General features: G+C 47.9%; 1 protein-coding gene across 3 annotated transcripts in view; it reads left to right on the forward strand.

The window, feature by feature from the left end:
• LOC117153844 (uncharacterized) overlaps positions 1 to 21,500 on the forward strand; it is a 179,480-nt gene that overhangs the window by 69,378 nt on the left and 88,602 nt on the right. The window contains exon 1 of one of the 3 annotated variants that reach the window (XM_033328295.2): positions 11,365 to 12,674. The exons of the other annotated variants lie outside the window; for them this stretch is intronic. Coding sequence (XP_033184186.2) covers positions 12,366 to 12,674 — 309 coding nt within the window. The 5' untranslated portion in view covers positions 11,365 to 12,365. Of the gene's footprint in view, positions 1 to 11,364; positions 12,675 to 21,500 lie in introns of those variants that run through there. 3 annotated transcript variants of the gene reach the window in all.

Raw genomic sequence — 21,500 nt, forward strand, 5'->3', positions numbered from 1 at the left:
TGTTTAACTAATTTTAGCGTGACGAGACGAACAGGTTATCGTGGAGAGGACGCACGAGTCAAGCTCGTGAACGAACCTTTTTTTTCTCCTCTTTGAACTAAGAAGCGTACGAAGGAATACGCGAGTAAACGATATCGATATCACGCGTCATTGTTTCTACGCAAAAGCAACGAATTTCAGATCCACGTAGTTAATTATTCCGAACGAGCCATTAACGACGTCGTTATCGTTTGTGGACACTCTACTTAATGAGATTTCCTGCGAGTTTCTCCTATCGACGATCAAGGATATGGCTGTTGTAAAATGAGCTTCGCCCTTGGTTTACGACTTTTCCAAGACGTCGTAGCGTCTGCGTTTCGCAGTTTCGATCGTACATAAATTAGAGAGGGAAAGACTCGAATTGGTATCTTGTAAGTAAATACGCGTTGCCAGTAATCGCTCATAGATTCATCGTCGTATCGCGAACCCGTCGATTCTTTCTCTCGTTTGTCTTTTCTATCATCCCCCTTGACTTTCCTTTCTTTCTCGTTTTTCTTTCTTTTTCTTTTTTCGTCAAAGCGCGCTTCACGGTTCCACTTCCGTTCATTTTTCATCGACGAATCGACGACACAACGCATTGAGGAAGGTCCCTAACCGGTCTCGCGATTCTCGTATACACGGAGAAAGAAGGAGGGGGACAGGTTGGCACGTATGCAGCGCGTTGAGCGTTTCACAAAGCGGAGCTTTCACCGATGGAAAGCTAGCCGACGGCCAAGGTGGCCGAGCACCTTGACGATCGCGCTACGTACAGTGGGTCACAAAAATTCGTGCAGCCTTTAAATGGGCTTTTAGTTCGCGTAAGGTCGTTGAAAGTGGGTCGTGCGCGCGGTAGTGCTCGATGTAATTGAGAAAATGAGCAGATTTATGTTCGCCACGCCGCACAGCCCGGCGCTCGTTACGTTTTACAGCGAAACTAATCTACTTTGTCGATCGTGATTTATGTAACGTCGAACTCCGTTAATTGGTTCATTCAGCTTTTCGTTCTACGAACGACTGTTCACCGTCGATCTGGCTCGATAGACACGGATGCGTTTCATCGCGCGACGTGATCGAAACGGAACGACGAAAGGCGTTAAAGCGAAATATATGACGCGAAAATGTGGTAGGATGCGTGGTAGATCGAATTCTTAGCGCGCGACCTCTGTAAGGTCGAATAGACGACCTTCGCACGAAAGTGTCACCTAAAACGTTTACCTGTACGCTCACCTGCGACTTGGCTCGCCGCGTAACAGGTATACGAGGAAACGCGCGATAAAATACGTGCGAAATCTCGACAACCGCCTTCCTGGAAACCGCGTAACCAGTCGTGCAATTTTCTCCCGAGCAGGTTGCTCGCGTGTATTTAACTGAAACTCTGGAAATATCGCAATTCCAATTGCTACTTTAGATTTTCTTTCATTATGGCTCGAGTAGTTAAACGATCGACGATTTAATATCCTACTTTCCGACTTTCCTATTTTTACGTTTTAAGTTCCTACAGCGTTTTCAATCTCTAAGTCCATAATTTTCACGTTTGCGGTTTCTTCCTTTGCAATTTCCAAGTCCGCAGTTTCTATATTTTCTACCGTCCACCAACTAATTCCGTTTCTCGTCTCCTAAAGCTGCCAACGAAGTTTCCAACTTTGGTTGCCTATCGTTCCTTCGGCGAAGTACCGCGTACCACGTCTGCTCGGTTCCAGCTGGAACAAACGAGCGAGTACGCTTTTCTGCGATCACGTCCGAAGACGGTGGTACGCGGCACCGGCAAATCATAGCTCTCGGTATACACGGACGTGGCCGAACACGCGGCAACGCACTTATTCACGCACCATCGGGACGTTTGCATACTCGTAACCGGTGTTCTCTCGGCGGCGCTCGTAACGCAGATTGAATTCCTGTTGAACCGCCTTGGATAAGGGTAACGACGGGCACAATCGCCACTATGCCGTAATATCGAGCTATCGCGGCTCCTCGTTCAGCCTCGTGATCGGCCACTCTCTGACGTCACTCGTAAGTCCTTTAGGGGAAACAGACTTCCGCGATACCGGCTCTTCTTGCTATGGCAGTAATGGTTTCCATGGATCGAGACGGTGACGATGATCGTTCTTTCGTTTAAACAGCGATAGACCACGTAAATTGTGTACCGTTTAATGGTAGGATAACTTTTCTGATCTTTATTACTCTGGTCTTTGTTTCTTCGACAGGAAAAGATACAGCGCACGTTGTTTCAAAGACGCGACTGAATCGATAGCAGCGAAGAGACTCGATGCGATTTTGGTTGATTTTCAGTTGGCTTTTGCCGGTTTGCTGGAATTTACTGGAACGCGCAGCTCTCTTGTCGCCACGTTCCCTTCGATTTCTAACGTACACTGTAATTTGCGTGGAAAAGTACGCCTATAAATAGGTTTTCGTTTGAGAAGGAATCGCACATTGCCGTTCACCGCTGAAACATATCCAGTAGAGAAGCGATAAATTATTCGCATTATCAACGTACTTCGATATCCGTGTACTCGATATCTGCCTTTTAACTGCCTTAACAATAAGTGGCATCGGTCAAGCGTTCGAGATATTGATCCGTAAACTGGTCGAATCGAAAGAATTAGATGCTTCTACACGAAGAACAAAAGGGGTCTTGTAAAGGGCGCAATTTAATCGGTCGGCAAGCCACGGCTTTTTACGTCGGCTAGGATCTGACGTTACGTGTCACGGTTTTCTGATTGTATTAAACTCATCCTACGAGAATCTCAGCCAGCAGAGTCGTTCAGCGCCGTGAAAAGAGACTGCGTTCCATCGATACGACGTTGAGTCGCATCGAGTCGAGTCGTCGGTGTTAGAACACGGTGTCTAAATAGCATCGAGAACGCAGCCTCGATGCGCGCCGTAAAGATCGGATCAACGGGAGAAGGATGGAAAGATAAAGAGAATGAAAAGGATCGAAGAGTAAGGCAACGAAGAGGAAAGCAAGGGAGGAAAGAAAGGAGGTAAGAAAGAGGAGAGAACGAGAGGAACGCCGTCGCGATGGAACAGAATCTGTGAGAATGTCCTTCGAGAAGTTCGCCCACGTTCGTTTTTGCTTCCGAAAAGCGAGTTCTCCGTGCGTTCGTGGAACAAAGTGGCACCGTGCGCGAAGGGGTGAGGGAGAGGGCTCGAGCGACCGGTACGTGAGTCAGTCCAAAGGAACCTGGTGTAAGGTACCGGCAGGAGGATTCTTCTTCTGCAGGACGTTGCACCGATGCTCCTCGAAAGATGTCTCTCGATCTTCTCGGCCCGAATTAGGAGACGCGTCGAAACTAGCGATCGCTGCTTTCTCCGTCTTTTTCCAACGCTTCTTTTCCTCCGCGTAACCAAAGTCCCACGCGAATTACAGACTCGTCGAGAGAACGATAGGTTTTGTAGGTTGGCTTTTTACACGTTAGCGCGCGTGTTTTCAAATTGCTGGTAGAAACGCGAAGGAGCAAGTCAACGCCCGTTAAACCGCGAAATAGAAAAGGAAGCGCGATGAATTCACGAATTACAGATGGAGAATTTAGAAATTTCGCGTTCCAACTGAGGAGAGTCTACAAATCTGCTGGTAAAGTGAGTCGATCGTTTCAGCAGAGGCAACGAGATACGAGACACAGAAACGGCTCTAAATACAAAGTATCGGTGATCGACCGCGGCTCGAGTCCTCTAATGATTGAAACGGGCGACTCGCGTCATTTATCCCACACCAGATGCGCGGCAACGTTCCGCAGTTTGTACCAACAATATTGCAATGGACATTTCCATAAAGGACTTTACGGACCCTTTACTATACCAATTTGCGGTACCGTTAACCAGGATCATTACCCCGAACGAGCGGGTTCGTATACGCGGCACGCTTGTGTTCCGAAGAGCGTTTTTCCGCGCTTTAAAGGCTCGCGCGCAATGCGGAAATGCTCGCTCGAGGGCGGTTTGCGCGTCGTTAGCACACTTTTGCGGAATAGGCTCGGCTCGAGGGGCATCCCGCGGATTTCTCGAAGCTCCTGAACCGGCCAAATGCGTCGAAAACGATCTTACTGCCATACCTTTCGTGCCACTTCCGACGTATCAACGCTGCTTGATTGCGCGCGGTCCAACGTAACCGAACGATATCGTTGCCGTTCCCTTATGCAAAATAACGTTAACGCTGTGTAAATGTCGATCGTTGGGTCACGGTTGTGTAATTCGGAGCGTTCAGCGTATTGCTACACGCGTCGTTGCGTAACGCGACGCACTTTCTCGAGCGACGCAACGTCGTCTCGGCGTAAAGCTGTGCATCCTCCCTGAAGCTACTCGAGCTACTTTTTCCTCCGTTATCGTCGCTGAAATATTACGACAGATGGTTAAATCGCGTTGTGAAGCGGTCGAAAAAGAGAGCATAACCAACCTGTGACGTTTTCAAGAAACGTGGTACCTCGGCTAAAAGTTCCACGTTGCTGAAGACCAGAAGATACGGCTTAACTCGTCCACGAAGCGGAATCCATCGATCATTGTCGTAATTTTTCTCCTCGTGAATGGTACGGCTGTACAATTTTCTAAGCAAAACGCGTCTGACAGGAAGCGGAAAATCGTCTATATACTCGCGACGTAGGCAGTAGCCAGGGGCTTGTTTTCGAGGAGCACGTGCACGCCGGTAGCCGCGACTCTTAGACGTAGACTCGGTGGTAGCGAGATCAGCGGGCAGCGGGTGATAATGAAATCTAAATTGCAAATTATGACGGGACATAACTCGCGCTCGTTATCCTCCGCGTTACGCGCCATTGTCGCACGCACTCTCTCTTTTCCCTGGCGGATTTTCATTCGGCTCGAGCCAGCTAACTCGCAACTCGGTGGCATGCGGATACCTCGCGCGCCCATCTTTAATACCCATTCGAATCTCCCCGTCTACGCACGAAACGACCGATGCAATATGCCGTGGACCGTTAAGTGGCGCGACCTTACTGGGTCCGATGAAAAAAAGGAACGTACGAAAGCCAACGTTGGAGCATTGTCGGGATCCGCGTGCGATGCGCACGTTCCGCGAACGGGGCTTCGCAGGAAACGAGGAACCACGCGTGTTCCAAACACGCGGAAACGTTGCCACGGCTCGTGATTCTTCTTCTCTTCGAGGTTGATTCGCCTTTCCTGGAAAATTGCCCGATCGGAATCGCTGAGTGATTATTTGGAAGCGAGATCGAGCTTCTTCGAGTACCCTTTCGGGATGGAATCGCTCGTCTCTTACAACCCGGTGAAGCAGCGCAATTAAAGATTTATATCGCAAGAGGGCCCTCTTGCACGATAATTTATCAATACTATCGGCGAAGTGGTGTTTCTGGTCTATGACGCGCATAAGCAACGTTGTACCTTAACGTTTCGTCAACTAATTATACGATAAATTTATTGGAACGCCACGGCTGAAAAACACGACAAGTCGTATCTCTGATCTTCCGTAGACGAGCAATTACGAAATTCAGTGGGTTAACGACCAATTCGGCGTGAAAAGTATCTTTGCGCGAGTGATTGGTAAAGCTGTAAACGATTCGCGCAAGCACTTGTGTCGTATATAATTTTACAATGTTTCGTAGAATGGGACGATCGACCGCCTCGTAACGTACGAAATTTTATTAGCAAAGTCGCGTTACCGATAGACAAGAAAATTTATTAACGCTGGTAAATTGCAACTTGTAAAATTTATTAGTTCGATCGTGCGAGAGAATCAGGGTGTAAAGGGGAATTGATTCATCGAAGGGATGGGAATAAGTTAAACGAAGCCGTGCACAGAGCGCGAGGCATCAGGCACGCGGAAACGTTGCGTGAGGTCGCGGAATCCTGGCAGAGGGATCGTCTTCCGACGGAAGAATCGTCAATGAGATAATGGGGCGGGTTGCGAAACATAAATTAAGATATTATCGCCTCGGTGTCTAAGAGTACGACTGCTGGGGTGATTGTATTTATTACGACCGTTGCGTTAAATCTTTCCCACAATTACATAAATAACGAAACGCGCTCCGATCGCGTTATAAAAATGCGACCAGAATTTACGAGATGCTGAAAAGAAAAAAAACACCGGCTATGCTTCGTGCGGATGGTTTCAAAGTCGAAGTTAAGCTTCCATAAGCTGGCTGGTAGTTTAAGGTGCGCCCGAAAAAAAGAATTCAACATAGTAGCACGCGGAAACGTTGCGTGAGGTCAAGACTCCTCCTGGCCCTGGAACAGGAGGACGAGCCGTTTCCTGGCCACCCGTGGAAGATAGCCTTGGCGTGGCCAAGGTCTGAAAGATAACTCGCCGACGTCATAACAACGGACCCGTACAAGGTCTGGAATCCATTTAATTCGACGCCTGGTTAAAGCTTACTCACGGAACGAGTCGACAGTTCCCGCGCGACACGCGAGACTTTCATTATTCGTGATTTACGAGAACATAACGCCGTCGTTAAATCCCGCCAAGCTGAACTAATTTCTGGCGAAAAGGTAGTAGCCTGTTATTAAAGGAAATTAATTAACCATGTTTACTGATTCATAGAACTTTACCACTGGTTCCTTGAATAGTTAGTTACAGACGAATCCTATGGTTCGTAGGATCGATTAAACGTCGTTTTACACGAATCGGATAACATTTCGTTGTTAGGTGTCGACGTATAAAATATAAACTGATTCGTCGTAGAGCTTTGCGACGATATCTTTGAATAATTACGAACGAATATCGCGGTTCGTAGGGTTAATCAATCAGCGTTTCGTACGAGTCGGACGAATCCTTGAAAGGAACCGAGATATAGGGTGACGCGTAGATACGTAGAAAGATATAATTTTCCATCGATTTCTCGTCGATTTCTCGTCGATTTCTCGTCGATTCTCTGCTACATAGTAGAACCGTATAAAACACGAGGCTAAACAAGGGGCAATCGCGCCTCGTTGCTCGAATTGGAAGATCAAGCTTCACCGAAGCCGGCGAATTCCACGCCCATTGTCCAGCCATTTATTAATACCTCTCCATCATTGACCTCTCCATTAACCCGTTTACGCAAGCATAACCGCGTGGTCTGCACACGATAGCCAATGCTCTCGAGCCTTTAGATCGCGAGTTATTAAACCGGTCTTTGCGGATCGTTATCGTTGCTCGATCGATGGAATGGAGTATTTCCTGGCGGGACTCCGTGGCCGTGTGCATTCGCGACTTTCACGAAGAAACGATCTCGTTCGCGGTCTTAACTCTCGATCGCATAGCTTGTTAAACGGGACGACTTGAAAACCGAGCGCCGAATGCGCGACGGGCACACGCGTCGCGAGTAGTGAAACGTTGTAAATCACTATTTTCTCTCTCCCTCTTTCTTTCTCTCTCTCTCTCTCTCTCTCTCTTTCTCTCTCTGTACTATTTCGAATAACTACGATTCTTGCGTGGCCGATTTTTTCCAATCTGCCGCGCCTACCAACGCGTCTATCTTATCTAAACCCAAACCTAAACCGTTCCGTTCATTCCAAATTCTTTCGCAATTTCCTCTCCTCTCTCTTTTTCCTCTGGAATTTCGCGGAAGTTAGGCGAAGTTTCTGCAATGGTTACTTTGCCGAATGCTTTTGCCTGCGATTCATATCGATTATCTTCGATGTCTAAACGTTCGGCTCGCATATTTCCGTATTAGTCATGCGCGGATTAACTATGCAAAAACAGGGACTTTTAATGCACACGAGCCAGTCGATAGGCAACTATAAGCCCGTAAGTTTCAGTGTTCTGTGTAATATATGTACATGTTCTGATTCTTATTGCAGTAGAATTCCATTTATCTCACCTAGGAAAGAAACAAATAATTCATACACCTAAGGTTCGTATAGCGTATTGCCTAATTTATTTCCATCGTACAAATTTCACGCTGCTGTTAACCGATCGACGATCGAATTCGTTTTATAACATCCTCTATCTTACACTCCTTGACCCAGTTGATCCAACTCGTTGCAGAGATTTCACGTTTGCTTGTTCAAACTATAGCTGGTACTATCGGCTGGTTCAACCTTGCATTCGAGTGACACCGCACGAACCCTGCCGGTCGTACGCATAAATTTCTCAAATCGTCATCCTTGACGTATATCACCGAGTTTAGAACTGTACGAAGCATACAGGCGTATATACGCATGGATTAAACGCGAATGGTTGCTTAAGCTCGCGCTTCAATGTCAGGGGAAATCGCTGTTCGACCACTTCCTGCGGCACGTTCACTTCCGTCTCGCTCAGGCTCTCTCGCGACTGATAATCTCCGAAGGCAGGTCGTACTGAAACGGCGGGCCGTGGTCGTTAATTTCTTGCCGGAGTGAAACCGGCACGGAGTGCGCAGCACCGGAGATCAAAGGATAATATTTCTCACACTGGCCGACAGTATAATCGGCACGCAATGTTTCCCTTCTCGTGCACGTACACGAGAGAGCACGTTCTCTCCCAATAAGAGAGGAGAGAGAGAGAAAGAGAGAAAGAGAGAGAGATGAAGTTAACTCTTGGATTTTACCAATCGGTCCACGGCGTGGTGCACGTGTGCATTCGCGATTCGTGAAAATCGACGACACGAGCGAACGCGCGACGTACTTTGCCAAGACTCGCTTTCGCGTTCGCAAGTCGCTTAGGATTGCACACCGGAAGGGAAACGACCTGTCGATCGAGGTATCGTTTTCGTGATTCGCTACGGGGTGACGATCAGTCACGGTAGATCGACCGACGATTTTTCTCTTGCTGCAGAAAATTCAATTCGATCGGTCCTCTCGGCTATGACGCGGTGAAACGCGAGGCGGATCGAATCCGATGCAAATGTCGCGGCCAAAGTTTCGATTATGAACCGTATCCTGGACGCTGCTTGCGCGCAAAGCGTTCGCGTGTGCTCGGTTCGTTGAGTTCGAGATCGTTTTGCGCGGCGCTGAAGAACTTTCCGCGTTCCGAAAGGACGTTGCGTTGGTCGGAGGGTCGAAAAAATGGCTGGCTGAAAAAACTTACCGCGATTTCTTCCTGATAACATGGATTTATTACGCGGAGGATCTCCGTGGCCACGCAGTTTTGGCATTCCAGTTTTAGCGCTGAGAAACTCGACCGAGGAACATGACTCGGTTTTCTGGATGTATACGATGCATTTTAATCGTGAGCCTCATTGTCGGCTGTCCGTACGTGCCAATACCTTTTGTAGCCGCTGTAGTACACGAGGGAGGAAGCATTACGTAAACTTACGCGTGTAGGATTTATTTTTCGGATTATGACTGGTGGAAGAGGAATGCGCCCAGCGACCTGATCTAATCGGATATTTATGGCGCTTTGACGTTATCTTCGATTCTAGGCGGGCACTACGTGTTTCTTCTAGCGGCGTGCTCCAGATTCGCTCTCGTGAGTGTGCAACGTAGAAACGTGGAGGAGGCGCGATGGAACACGAAACTACGAACAATAGGCAGACACGTGGCACGTTTCAGTCGCACGTACTAGCAAACTCGTACCGAATATCCTGAATCTCGTACTTTTACTTCGCAATGACGGGCATAAATCGAGGCCTACGAAAGCGAGAAAAAGAATGTGAAAAAAAAAGTCAGCCACGACCGCAGACTGACGCGATTCCACGATAGCTGGGATTTATTCAGCCTTTGCACCTGTCGCAGTCTTGAAATTTAAGCCTTCAGCGACAAGAAGCGCGATCCTACGAACGAAGATTCCGTACGTCAAGAAACTTGGACGAATTTTTCCTTCTCGCTTTCTTGTTCCTTTCTTGCCGCTACTTTATTCCTCCTTTCGCCGGTAAACTAACCGAGGACGTCTGCAAGAGTAATCACCGAGATTTTGGACGAGACACGATTAATTATTTCATACGTGCAAGGATATATTCAACAGGTAGCCGAGTAGGATAACGCGTACTTCTAGTTACACGCCTCTTACGTTTTATCGCATAGGTGAATCGCGATGTAGGACGAGCAGACTTCCGCGAGACGAGTCGAGAGGAGACTCGACACGACTCGACTCGACTCGACGAGACAAGACGAGAGACGATGAAGACGAGAGATGAGCGAGAAGAAACTAACGCGACTAACCGCACACGTTTCGAGCTGCATCATGGATCACGCGCTCGTTACAGAGGGACGAATCTGAATCGGTTTGCCTCGCGTAACTCAGATTCTCACGGATACCGTTGCCACAAGATAAGGACACGGAACGGAGAATGAACCTGGTATCGGACGATTCGCGCTAATTACGCGGCCACGTAATAATTACCGAGTGGGCCTCTGACACGATTAATCAACTTTCCAGTATCACCGTATATAGACGCGAGAGTAATTGAACTTTTGACGGGATCGTACTCTAATGATATCGTTCAAGCAAGAAAGAGGCACGTTGCGTTCGTTCTTGATTCGCGTCAGGCTTCGTTGTCCTTGAAAGCGACGAAGAATCACGAGCGTGCCTCTTTGCTTGATTACCGGGTAGGGTAGATCGCGATGCGTCAAAGCTCGATGAAAATCATCGGGAGTCTGGACGCGCGATTAACCCTGCGTCCATCGATTAAAAGCCGGGATCGGTCGGTGTCCCTTTGCCGCTTATCGAGCTCTCATTTTCGCCTCTCTCGTGCTTTCAACCGGCGAGTCTTCGTGGAAGCTGGCGTTCCACGACATCCCGGCAACTTCTCGCCATGTTCCGCACGACTACTCCCCATTTATCGCGTCCGACATGCAAGAATATCACCGCGAAGCAACCGAGAACCAGTCATCGTGCCATTAATTAGCCGGTTGACGCCTAGAAACAGGAATTCATTCCGGGGTCAGGCATTATCAATTCGTTTTATCGTTACCGAGACCGTTACGGCGGGACACGTTCCGCCGGTTGCAAATAGAGTACGATGCACCCTGCGGCGCATCCAGCCTCTGTACATCTCTGATATCGAATCCTTCGAAATCTTGTAAAATCAATCGGTACTTCGTTATTTATCTCGTTCGTAATCCGTTACGATCTTCTACGATCCAGCGGAATAAATACCGCGTGTTTCTTTAGCGATTGCCGCGTAACAACAACCACATATACGGTCGACGTTTAGATTTCCGATCGTTGGACGAAACGATGATAAAGGGCTCCGTGGGAAAGAAAAGTGAAATATAAGAGAAAATTAGGCATGGAAAACGTACGGAAGAACCTTTTATCGGCGCTCGGTTCGGTTGGTTCGGTTTCCCCAGTCAGGTACGAACGACGTGTAAGGCCCAACGGGGAATAAGTCCCGATCGCCATGGTAACCGGTGACTCGGTCTCGCGTCTCGTCGTCGTGGATCGTGCAACTTCGATCCGGTTCGTTCGAGTTCGTCCGTACTCGGGCATTTTCGTAAGAGCGAGGCCAACCGGTCGGCAGACGCAGTCTCCGCGCGACCAGTTCGATTCCGCACGTAGCCAGTGATCGGTGCTCGTGGCGTGTATGTTTCGCGTCGCGTTTACGTTCAGTCTCCGTCTCGAACGTATCTCGTGTTTTGTTGTCACGTTTCGGTAACACGGTTGTGCGTTCTTTCGCGTCTCGTTCCGATCGTTGGAACATAGTACGAGGGAAGGCCGTCTAGCGAACGGCGAGTAACACTGGAAACCGCGAACCCTATAGGAAAGAAACGGTGCACGTAGACTACCGCTTTAAACGCGGACCGTGTTTGCGAGAGAGCGCTGCACGCCCGAAGGCAAATACCTGTGCCTGGTTTCAAGTCGATCCGGCCCTCTGACACGTCGCTTCCCCGTAGGCCACTACTTTTCTGCTCGATCGGTGAAACGTGCTGTAGAACACAGGTACCTGAAACGGTATCTGTCTGCGTTCAATTCGCGTACGCACGGAAAAACAAGCGTGCAACGTCTCGCGTAGGATCAACCAAGATCCAGACTGAGAGAAAAAGAAAGAAAGAGAGAGAGAGAGAGAGAGAGACAGGCAGACAAGTTACATACACGAGCTCTTGAACCTATCTACCTGCGGCGCAATAAAAATCGTGTGATAGTAAACAGTGACCGGTTTTTTCTATCGCGTCTTATCTTACGTTTTCGTTTCTTCCACTGCTCTATCCACGCGTTACAGTTTCAAGTGAACCACGGTGTTTTGCTCCGTTCCTACCGGCATCGTCCATCGACAAACAGAAAGCTGTGTATTGGCACGCGAGGCACGAGTGTATACACTCGGTGTGCACCGTGTATCCGTTCCGGGAACCACCTGTGGATTTCGCGCGAACCACCGAGTGACAGAGAGTGTTGTATACTTTTCTCCCCGTGGAAGAACACGAATCGTGTGCTGGCATGAGCTGAACCACGTTATCGAAGGACGAGGCGCGCACAGCTCGATACCACGATGTCCAAGTCGGAGTGAAGTATCGTTGATCGTTACGTCGGTGTTAAAGCAGGTCGAATGATGACCATGTTCGGCACCCTCGTCCAGAGGCTCACCTCGCCGGTGACCTCACCGACGAGTCCTCGACGTCGTTTTAAATCTCCGTCGCGTTGGGAGGTGCAGAGCGATCCGGAGGATGATCCGGCCGCGCCAGTCCGCAAATCCAGGGCGAAGCATCTGCTGGACAAGCGCAAGAGCAAGAGCAGGGCGCGAGCTTTGAACGTGCATTCGGAGCAAGTGCAGATGTGCAACTCCGGATGGCACGACGCCGCGTTTCCGCCGCTTCGGGGTACCAAGAGCCTCGGCAGGCTCGATGGCATGAAAGAGGTGAGTCCCATTATTCCCTTCGAATATTTTCGCCAAGCTGATACGTACATTTTATGGGATTACGATACCTGGAATTCTCGAGCGGCGTTGTTCGTTGCGTAATGTAATTAAGCAAGGTAACGTCGAAATTCCTTCGATGCGTCATCATCGAGACAATTCGCGTTGTTCGATGGAATTTCTTTAATTTAATCGGTCATAGGAACGTACATTTAGCGATTAATCCCTTGTTTTATAATATCAGATTCGTGACGTTCGTGGATTTTAGGGACAGAATTAGGCGAAGACGGATTCTACGATATTTCTAATCGTTTCTAGATCGATATTTAAAATATCGAAGATGTTTAAACGCCGTTTAAAAGGACTAGGAATTCGTTACTGTGAACGGTTCAACGCAATGAACCAAGCGAACAAAATTACGCGCTTTACGTACGCTATGTTTACACGAATATCGCTTAAGCGAGCAGAGAAATCACGAAACAAAAGATAAATAAACAACGTGCAAGCATCTCTTGTAACGATTAGAAGTACGAATGGAGGTGTTCTAGTAGAGTAACTAGCAGGAATTTCTGTCTCGCGTTATTCCACGAATTCGAGAACGATAGTAAACACAGAACAGTCGAACGACGGTAGACGTAAGTGGTTTGTAAGCCGCGTCTGATGTTTTTATCACCGATAACGCTCTACAGCTCTACGACTTTAATCGAAAACAGGTTTCACCGTTTTCCATGCCGAAACTGGAACAGAAACCGTGACCTGTCTCGCGGCTCGTGGAAAATTGGGATATTAGGTTGCGGCTGGAATCGATTAGTCGGAGTGGCGGGGCCCGTGCGTTGTTTCTCGCCGATAGTTTTTAATTAAATACGATTGGAAACCTGACGATGTACGTGCCGCAACCTGATTACATAATTGCATCGCAACGTAATACCAGTTTTTAAACGGCTGTTTTTACTATGGTCTCGTGTTCCCGTACTAGCGAGTTTCGCGTAATCCGCGCGCGTGGTTATGTAGGCAAGCGTTAATGACTTTTTATTTCGCCGCGCGTCGAAACGTTGCGGCCATTACTTCCTCGTATTCGTGGCACGCTCGTTCCATCGCGTAACCGGAACACCGGATAGCTCGAAGAAAAAAGAAAAAGAATTCACCGAGCGAGCGGAATTTCTCGCTTGCCTCGTGTGTTTACTTCGCGTTGAAACGGATCGACTTGTAAGTTGACTCGCGATTATCGGCTATTTTCAACCGCGGATGTTTTCATCCTTCTCTACCTGTAATATGGATTTCTAGCTATTTCAAATATCGACGTGCATACGTATATTCGGAATTACGAGGGGATTGTTCGAACTGGTTTAAGTTATCTGAACGCGTTCTCCGGCTTCCACGGTGGAACCGATCAAGAAGGTAATCGATCTCGCTTCTCGTCTTCCTTCGGTGTTTCAATTTGAAGCACGATTGGGAATGTGTCGCTCCGATTGCTTTCCAACGGGCTTACATCTCGTTCGACCACAATTTCCGCTGCATTACGCAAAATGGGCTGTATCGTGGTAATTAAAGAAAGGAAAGAAAGCTGGTGGTAGCTAAAATTGCGAAGATCGGGTCGAGATAGCCAAGGGTAGGCCCATAGGATGTATATCTGTAAGAGAAGAAATTTGTTAAAATTTACCTGAGAATGTCCTGTTATCCGTGCCATCTCATCGATGTAATTCGTTTGTCCTCCGAGAAAAAGTGGAGTTTCCATATTCTTTGGTTTCTGAGAAGCTTCATTGATCGAATACTTCCAAAAATTCTTCTCGACGTGCATCTGTCCGATGGTACAGGAATGCAACTACGAAATAACGAAAATTGCGCGCATCTCGCGGGTTCGTTGCGCGTGTTTCCTGGCCGGTGATGAAAAAGCGTACTTCGAACTGCAGCGCAGAAAAAGGATGATCGTAAAATCGGCAGCTTTCACCGAGCGTAATGCAATAGCGTGGCTCGTTCGTAACTTGAGCAAATTGTGCTCTCTCCGTAAAGCGGCGAGCAGTGGGTCGCGAAATTGTGGGTAGAAGGAACGGCGGTGCACGCGGACGGGGCGGGTTCGGTGCGCATAGCGGCCATTAAATGTCGTCCGCGGTGGTGCGGCGCGATTCGTAATTCGACGAAATTGCACGGTTTTAACGACTCGGTATTTGAACGACGAAGGCCCACCGACAAGCTTTTGTGCGTTTCTCTGGCCGGCGCCACACACGTGCACTCGCGTCTATATAGGATGCGTGTGCAACGGGGGGTATTAAGCCGGCCAGTAAAAGCGGACGTTGCCAAATGTTCGTAATTCGAGCGACTCTTAACTCTTAACGACGACAAGACTTTCGTCGTTCTTTCCCCTTCTCCAAGCCGGGTTGCAGCGTAGCTAACCTTCGTCAACTTGGTGTTCCCCGAGCAGACATTCCCCTTTTTTCTTTTCGCCCGCTGTTTCGCGAGGGTACGCGAAGTGCCATTAATTTCGCACGGAAAAAGAAAGAAGATGGATCTCGTCGAACGCGTTAGCGCTATGTAACTCCTGGTGGTACGCGCGCAGCCCTTAACGACTACCTCGCTCCCCTTTAGTCGAACGCGAGAGGAGACGAGAGAAGGCAGCGGAGCTCTTGTCGAGCAGCAACGACTCTTGCAATCGCGGCAGATAGGGATCTGCCTGGGCGCATCTAGTTAAATCGCTGAGCTCGCAGGGCTCCGGTTCTCTCTCTCTCTCTCTCTCTCGCTCTCTCTCGCTCTCCGCGAGACACAAGGAAGTCCCAGGCCGCCTCTCTCGATCAGATAACATCGACGATCGGACGTGATGGAGCACGGTAGCCGAATATCCTCAACATCGGCTCGCGTGAACGTTTGGTCGATTTTTTCTTCGCGCGCCTCCGCAGCATCCACACCCAGGGGTCCTTGAACGCGGCAAGGCCTTGAACCACCTTCCAACATTAGCCAGACGGTATTTATCCCATCGAATAAACGAAATACACTGGCACTTACGTTCGATACTTGTGAATCGGTCGAATGGTTGGAAAGAAGTTGGATAAAAAATTTGAAGAGAATTCGCCGATTCGGCGATCTTAATGTCATCGATAGTTGTTGCGAATATTACGTTTAAGAGTACGAAAGAGACTGAGTACGTAGCTGTGCTGCGATCGAGTGTAAGATTTTGGTCGTTAGAAACCGGTGCCGGGGTAGACCGACTGAAATTCCTCGTTGATTGGAAAGCAACCTTGCGAGGAAGCTCGTTGGCCCGGAGGCTTAGCACGAACCGCGCGCATTCCGAAACTCTGAATCAAACCTCGTTTTCGTTCGCCATACCGGCGTAGAACGGCGTACCCGTGAGCGATCGTTACCGCAACAACCTGTATCTGGCGTTCAGAAAAACTTTGAAAATTCGTAAACTCTCTTTCGTCGATCCTCCCTTTCGCGTCCAAAGATTAAACGAAATTACCAGCTTGACCGATGCGTTTTCTTCGAAAGATTTACGCGCGAGATCGCCTAAACGCGAAACGAATGACGAGAGGAGCCATCAATTTCGAATATATCACAGCCAAAAGGGATTAGCGGAACACGCGGCGGGTTTCGGCTCGCGTTTTTATTTGCCAAAAATCCGCGTTGCTTTTTGTCCAATGGAACGAGCCAGTTCGCCGCGGGTGTCCCTGCCATTGTTCGGACGAATTCGAAAAGACGAGGCAGAGAACATGCTAATTGTGAATATGAAAATCCCGACGGGGGTGTTTGGTCATCGGTTTCGTTCTTTACGAGAGATACCAAGGATCGTCTCTCTCGAGAGAGAGAGCACCGCTCTGTAATCTTCGCCTTTTTCTGCATCCCTTAACGTCCACAGGGCCAAAGGAGTTACGACACGCTGCACCATTCCCGAGGGCCAGCAGATTTCGTAGAAAAACGAGTCTTGTTGATGGCAAAAAAGACGAGAGGTCTCTCGAAACGTTTTGACCGTGACATTCTTTGATCGTCGTTGCTCGTTCCTTCCACCTGTCCTTGATCCTTCCTAGAAGATGCTAGATTCTCTCGTTGAGAACGTTGTTTAGATGTAAATGCCCGATTGAGAAAGAGGAGGGGAAACAAGCTAATAAAATACTCACGAATATATACGAACCGGAGGTGTCCGGAACGCGCGAGCAGGAAGCTTTTAACGCGCTCGATCGTTATCCTAATTACTTGGACTTTTTTCTGCAATTAACTCTCCTACTCCTGGCCCCTCCGAAGATCTTTGCGATATCTCGTGAGATAGTTCGAACAAACCGATTCACCGAATGCCCTTTTTTCTTTACGCGATTCTTCGAAATCGTTCGCGTCTTGGCGCGCCAGCGATTTTTCGCACGGCGCTTCCCCTCGCCTCTGTTCCTTCTTGTTTGCAGTTTGATCGATGAAACGCCGCCGTAGCGCGACTCAGACGCGCATGAATAATTAAACGAGCCGTGACATTAGTTGCGTTATCAGAGTGTAAACACGTCGAGGAAAACGTGCGGTGGTTTGGCGAAACAACGCGCAACGATACTCGAATCTTGCTCTTTGGCACATTTCGATGGAAGCTTCTCGGAAGCGGATTAAAACGTCGCTAGTTGCTCGTAATTTACACGGCCAGGTGGAAAAATAACGATGAAAACTGAGCGATACGAGGCTGTAATTAGCGAGCCATTAAGTGGAAGTGTATGTAGAAAATGTAAATCGATGGTGGATTCACGCTTTTCAACCGTGTCGTTCTTTCTCAGGCTCTCTCCCGCCAGGCTTTTCATTTCGTTGTTTTCAGTTTTTCTCAACTTCCACTCTCGCGGTCGTAACAGCGCGTGGCGAATGAAATATCAAAGCGATGAATCGTCTCGTTACACCTGGCTATTAGGGCGTGCGCGAATTCACTGGCCCAAAACTATCGTTCGTTCACGGCCAGATCGTTTCGTTAACGAAGGTAATCGCATCTCGTCGCTAAGACGACACGCCTTACACCGAGGAAAAAGAAACCGGAGAATGTTTTCGCGGTTGCCACTCGCTGCTGTCTAATGTTGCCCGAGCGGGATCGTTACCTCTCAGGGAAATATAGCCGCGTTAATGATCGCAATTAGATTCGAGACAATTCCCTTCTTTCACTGTAATTCCTCTCTCTTCCCTGCTCTTTCTCCCGCTCTGTCTCGTTAAAAGCGCTGAACACGGCCGAGGAAGCGTGGTGAATTCGTTTGTTTTGTTCCCGATGCGATCCAGTTATTCGCGGTAATTAATATAGTTACCGGTTACCGAACGTTGCTTTATATTTATATACCATACGCCCGTTCGTTAACTTTGTTTCTCCTTGCAGTTCATTTTTCTCTTCTTTTCTCTCGGAATGTTTAAACAGCTTAACAGTTTCGTTAGAAAATGAGCCACGGTGCAATCGTGATATACGTACGTACGTACGTACACAGGTAGAAAACGAAAACGGCTTTAGGACTATCTCGCTGGGAATCCACGAGAAATGTCGTCGTTCCGATCGTAGCTAGATTTAGCGCGTTCGATAAGAACACGGCGTTTTCTCCTTTTCTTCGTTTACGGGACTTCATGGACGACAGACGGTTAATCGGGCACGCGTTTCAACTTCGCTCGATAATATCGTTCCTATAACAAAGATCTTCGTTCACGATCGGAGCCTAACTTTCGTTTTATCCATCGACCGTAAAATTAAGCAAAACAGACGGTGCTGGACAAAAATATTTCCTCGTTTCGTTTCGTAGAATGTCACGAAACGAGTAGTCGGAACGAAATTAAAAATGAAAAAGAGCTCTTGTATTGGGTTGGCAACCAAGTGATTGCGGATTTTGTCATTAGATGGTATTGACAAAATCTGCAATCACTTGGTTGCCAACCCAATAGAAGAATTCCTTCTTTCTGTGACCATGAACGAAGAAGACTTGTATTTATATTCTGCAATATCCAAGTTTATCGAACTTTCTCTGCAATTCTCGGTTCATAGACCACGGAATAACGCGATATCGATCCAAGCAGGGCGTTTCGATGGTAATTGGCCGACACAGGCCGTTAGAAAACGCAACATCATAGAGCATTCTTTCATTATGGAATCAGATTGTATCTTGTCGAGGCGTGCTCCCATAATTCAATTCTCCGGTCTCACACGAGTTTCGTGCGAAACTCTTCGCCTCGCAATCGCGACGCATTTTCCTCGATATGCTTCGCGATGCACGATGCGAGATGATGATATCGAGGATGGCGCATGAATGAAAGAAAGATACCATGGCTCGATGGTATATCGCGTCGCTTAGGCTTCTTCGAAGCGATCGCGAGTAATCGATCGAGCATAGAAAGGTTGCCACGAATATCCTCATCGATGACGTAAAGTTCGATCTCGTGCGCTAAAACTCGATGCTAAAACTTGACGAATAAACGACACTACGTAATATTCTCGTGAATATGATATTGCCTAGGAATAATATTAGCATTTATTATAAATACTGTAATTAGACGGCGGATGTTTGTGGAAATTCGGAAGAAATAAAATTGAAATAAAAATTTGTTCGATATTCTGTACACGTTTCCGTATTGTACGAACTCTGTATGTACGTTCTTTTCACGGCTGTTTTCGCGTCTACAGTGACGAACGATATTTTTTAGAGCATAAAAGATGTAACTAAAGGAATACAAAGGTCTGAGTCCGCGATAAATTTAACGTTACGATGTTCCTTCTAAGAAAGAATTTTTAAATTTTCCGTGGTGTGATTTTTCATCGATTAACGTTAATTTAATCGTCGATTACCGATAATCGCTAATTGGCTGGTGTAAAGGAATGTACCAACGCTGGTCGAAGGACGCGCGTTCTTGTTGAACGAGTCATTCGCCAGATGCTTTCACCTAAATGGAGGGAACAATGAACGTGGAAGGGTCAGTAACTGCGTAACGAAAAGGCGGAAAAGGGGCGCGAGTCACCGTTGTACGCTGGCCGGCTGTAATGCAGTGAAAACGAGGTCTTAACGACCTCGACATTAAGTCGCCTCGTCGTGTCTCCTTTTCGCTCTTCCTCTTTGCTCGTTGTTCTAGTCATGATTGTCGGCCCGATGTCAGAGATCCTCGACCCGAAGAACGCGAGGTTCAGGTTAAAAGGAGAATTAACGTCGCGCCACGGACAAAGTGGCTGAAAACGAGCTTTATAGTAGCCTAAAAGACACGATTAAAACGGACGAAGGAATAATCGAGGGAAATCGAGATTGCGTGCCGTTTTTTTTTATAGCGGTGACTCTATTAACCTCTTAGCCTAGTGATTCTTTTAAAAATCGAACCGCTTTCTATCGTTACGTTTTTACTCTTACGCGACATCGCACAAAATCTCTGATAATTAAGGATTATACGATTATTGCTTTTTACAGGCATCCGATCGATTAGTCGTAACCTCGCTTGAATCTCATAAGACGAACGATTTAAAGGGATTGCGTTTGCGAGAAATGAAATGCTCGACCTGTTCGATGGTACCTCTTACTTTTTTCGTCTTTGCTCGATACGATTGCGCTTAATCAGCGTCGACGAAACATCTTTCATCGAGCCTGAATCTCGTAGATGCTCGATATCGAACGTTTATCGCCAGAAATTTGCGTATATATCTTAATTAACGCTTCGTACGGACGTCTGGCGATGCAGAACCGCATTCCTCTGGACTCTCGTGCCGGATTAATTGCTACTGCCGACGAAATATTATTTTCGGCCGGTGAACGCGACGTTCGACATGCATGCTCGGCAAAATTACAACCCGTGAGCGTTCACGTTCGAAGTATCCGAGGTACCGTTACCGAGTTAACCAACGTAGCGCACGAAATGTTCGAATGACGGCTTCTCCGCTCCATGGTATCGTTCTTGGAGCTTCTCTAATCGCATCGCAGGGGACCATTGTTTCGTAGTTCCAAGAAAAATTCGAAAGAGAACGGAAGAAGGAACGATGCCCTGGCGTTTAGATCGCGATTCGTTGGCGGACACGTCCCTCGTGCGCTCGGGTACGTCCACGACATTTGTACGTGCGCTATCTCTCGAGTCAGCGCGATTAAATCATCGACCAGTGAAAATCGTCGATCGTAGCTCTACGTTCGGTTGTCGCGAGCAGAACGAGTTCCGATACGAGACGGCTTATTCATCGGCTTGTTATTCGCGGTATCGATTTTACCGCATACCTAGGCTGTCTATTATTGTTCCGGGGCTCGACCACCTCAACCTCTCTGTTTATTAATTATGCCGATTATACAAGGCTTATCTATATTTTACATCCTCGCTTGCGTACTTACGCGGCCGTCTCGCGGTGTCTAATCACATTCTAATCGCGTTTAACAGATCGGCATTCCGTATTTCGTATCTCGGCATTTACGATGCTTTACAGCCAATCGAATAGCTTAACCCCCGTGAACTATCCGTTCCATTCGTTATCCTCTGAGAGGCATAGAGAGAGAGAGAGACAGACAGAGAGAGAGAGAGAGAGAGAGACTCGTAGGCTGTCTCGTACCACTCGGAAAGCAACGACCAGTACTAGGAAGATCGATTTTTTCCTAACTAAACGAAGCTGCAGTCGAATTACGTTTTGAGAAACGCGATCGATGGCCACACGGATCGAATGCAGATACTTTGGTGAAGATGCGCGCGGAACGCGGGAGGGACCGAACGATCGCACCGTTAAAAAGACCGATGGACGATGCCGATTAAAGAGTCCTGCTGGATCCCAGGTGTGGCTGGTTTACGCGAACACGATTTTAGACCCGTTGTACTTTATTGGCTATTAGTTTGATTTGCGGTAAGTGGCTCGTTACGCAATGAACGCCATCGATTTCTGCCGCGGGTGCACGGTTC

The sequence above is a fragment of the Bombus vancouverensis genome, chromosome 3, assembly GCF_051014615.1.
Source record: "Bombus vancouverensis nearcticus chromosome 3, iyBomVanc1_principal, whole genome shotgun sequence".
Classification (NCBI taxonomy): Eukaryota; Metazoa; Arthropoda; class Insecta; order Hymenoptera; family Apidae; genus Bombus; species Bombus vancouverensis.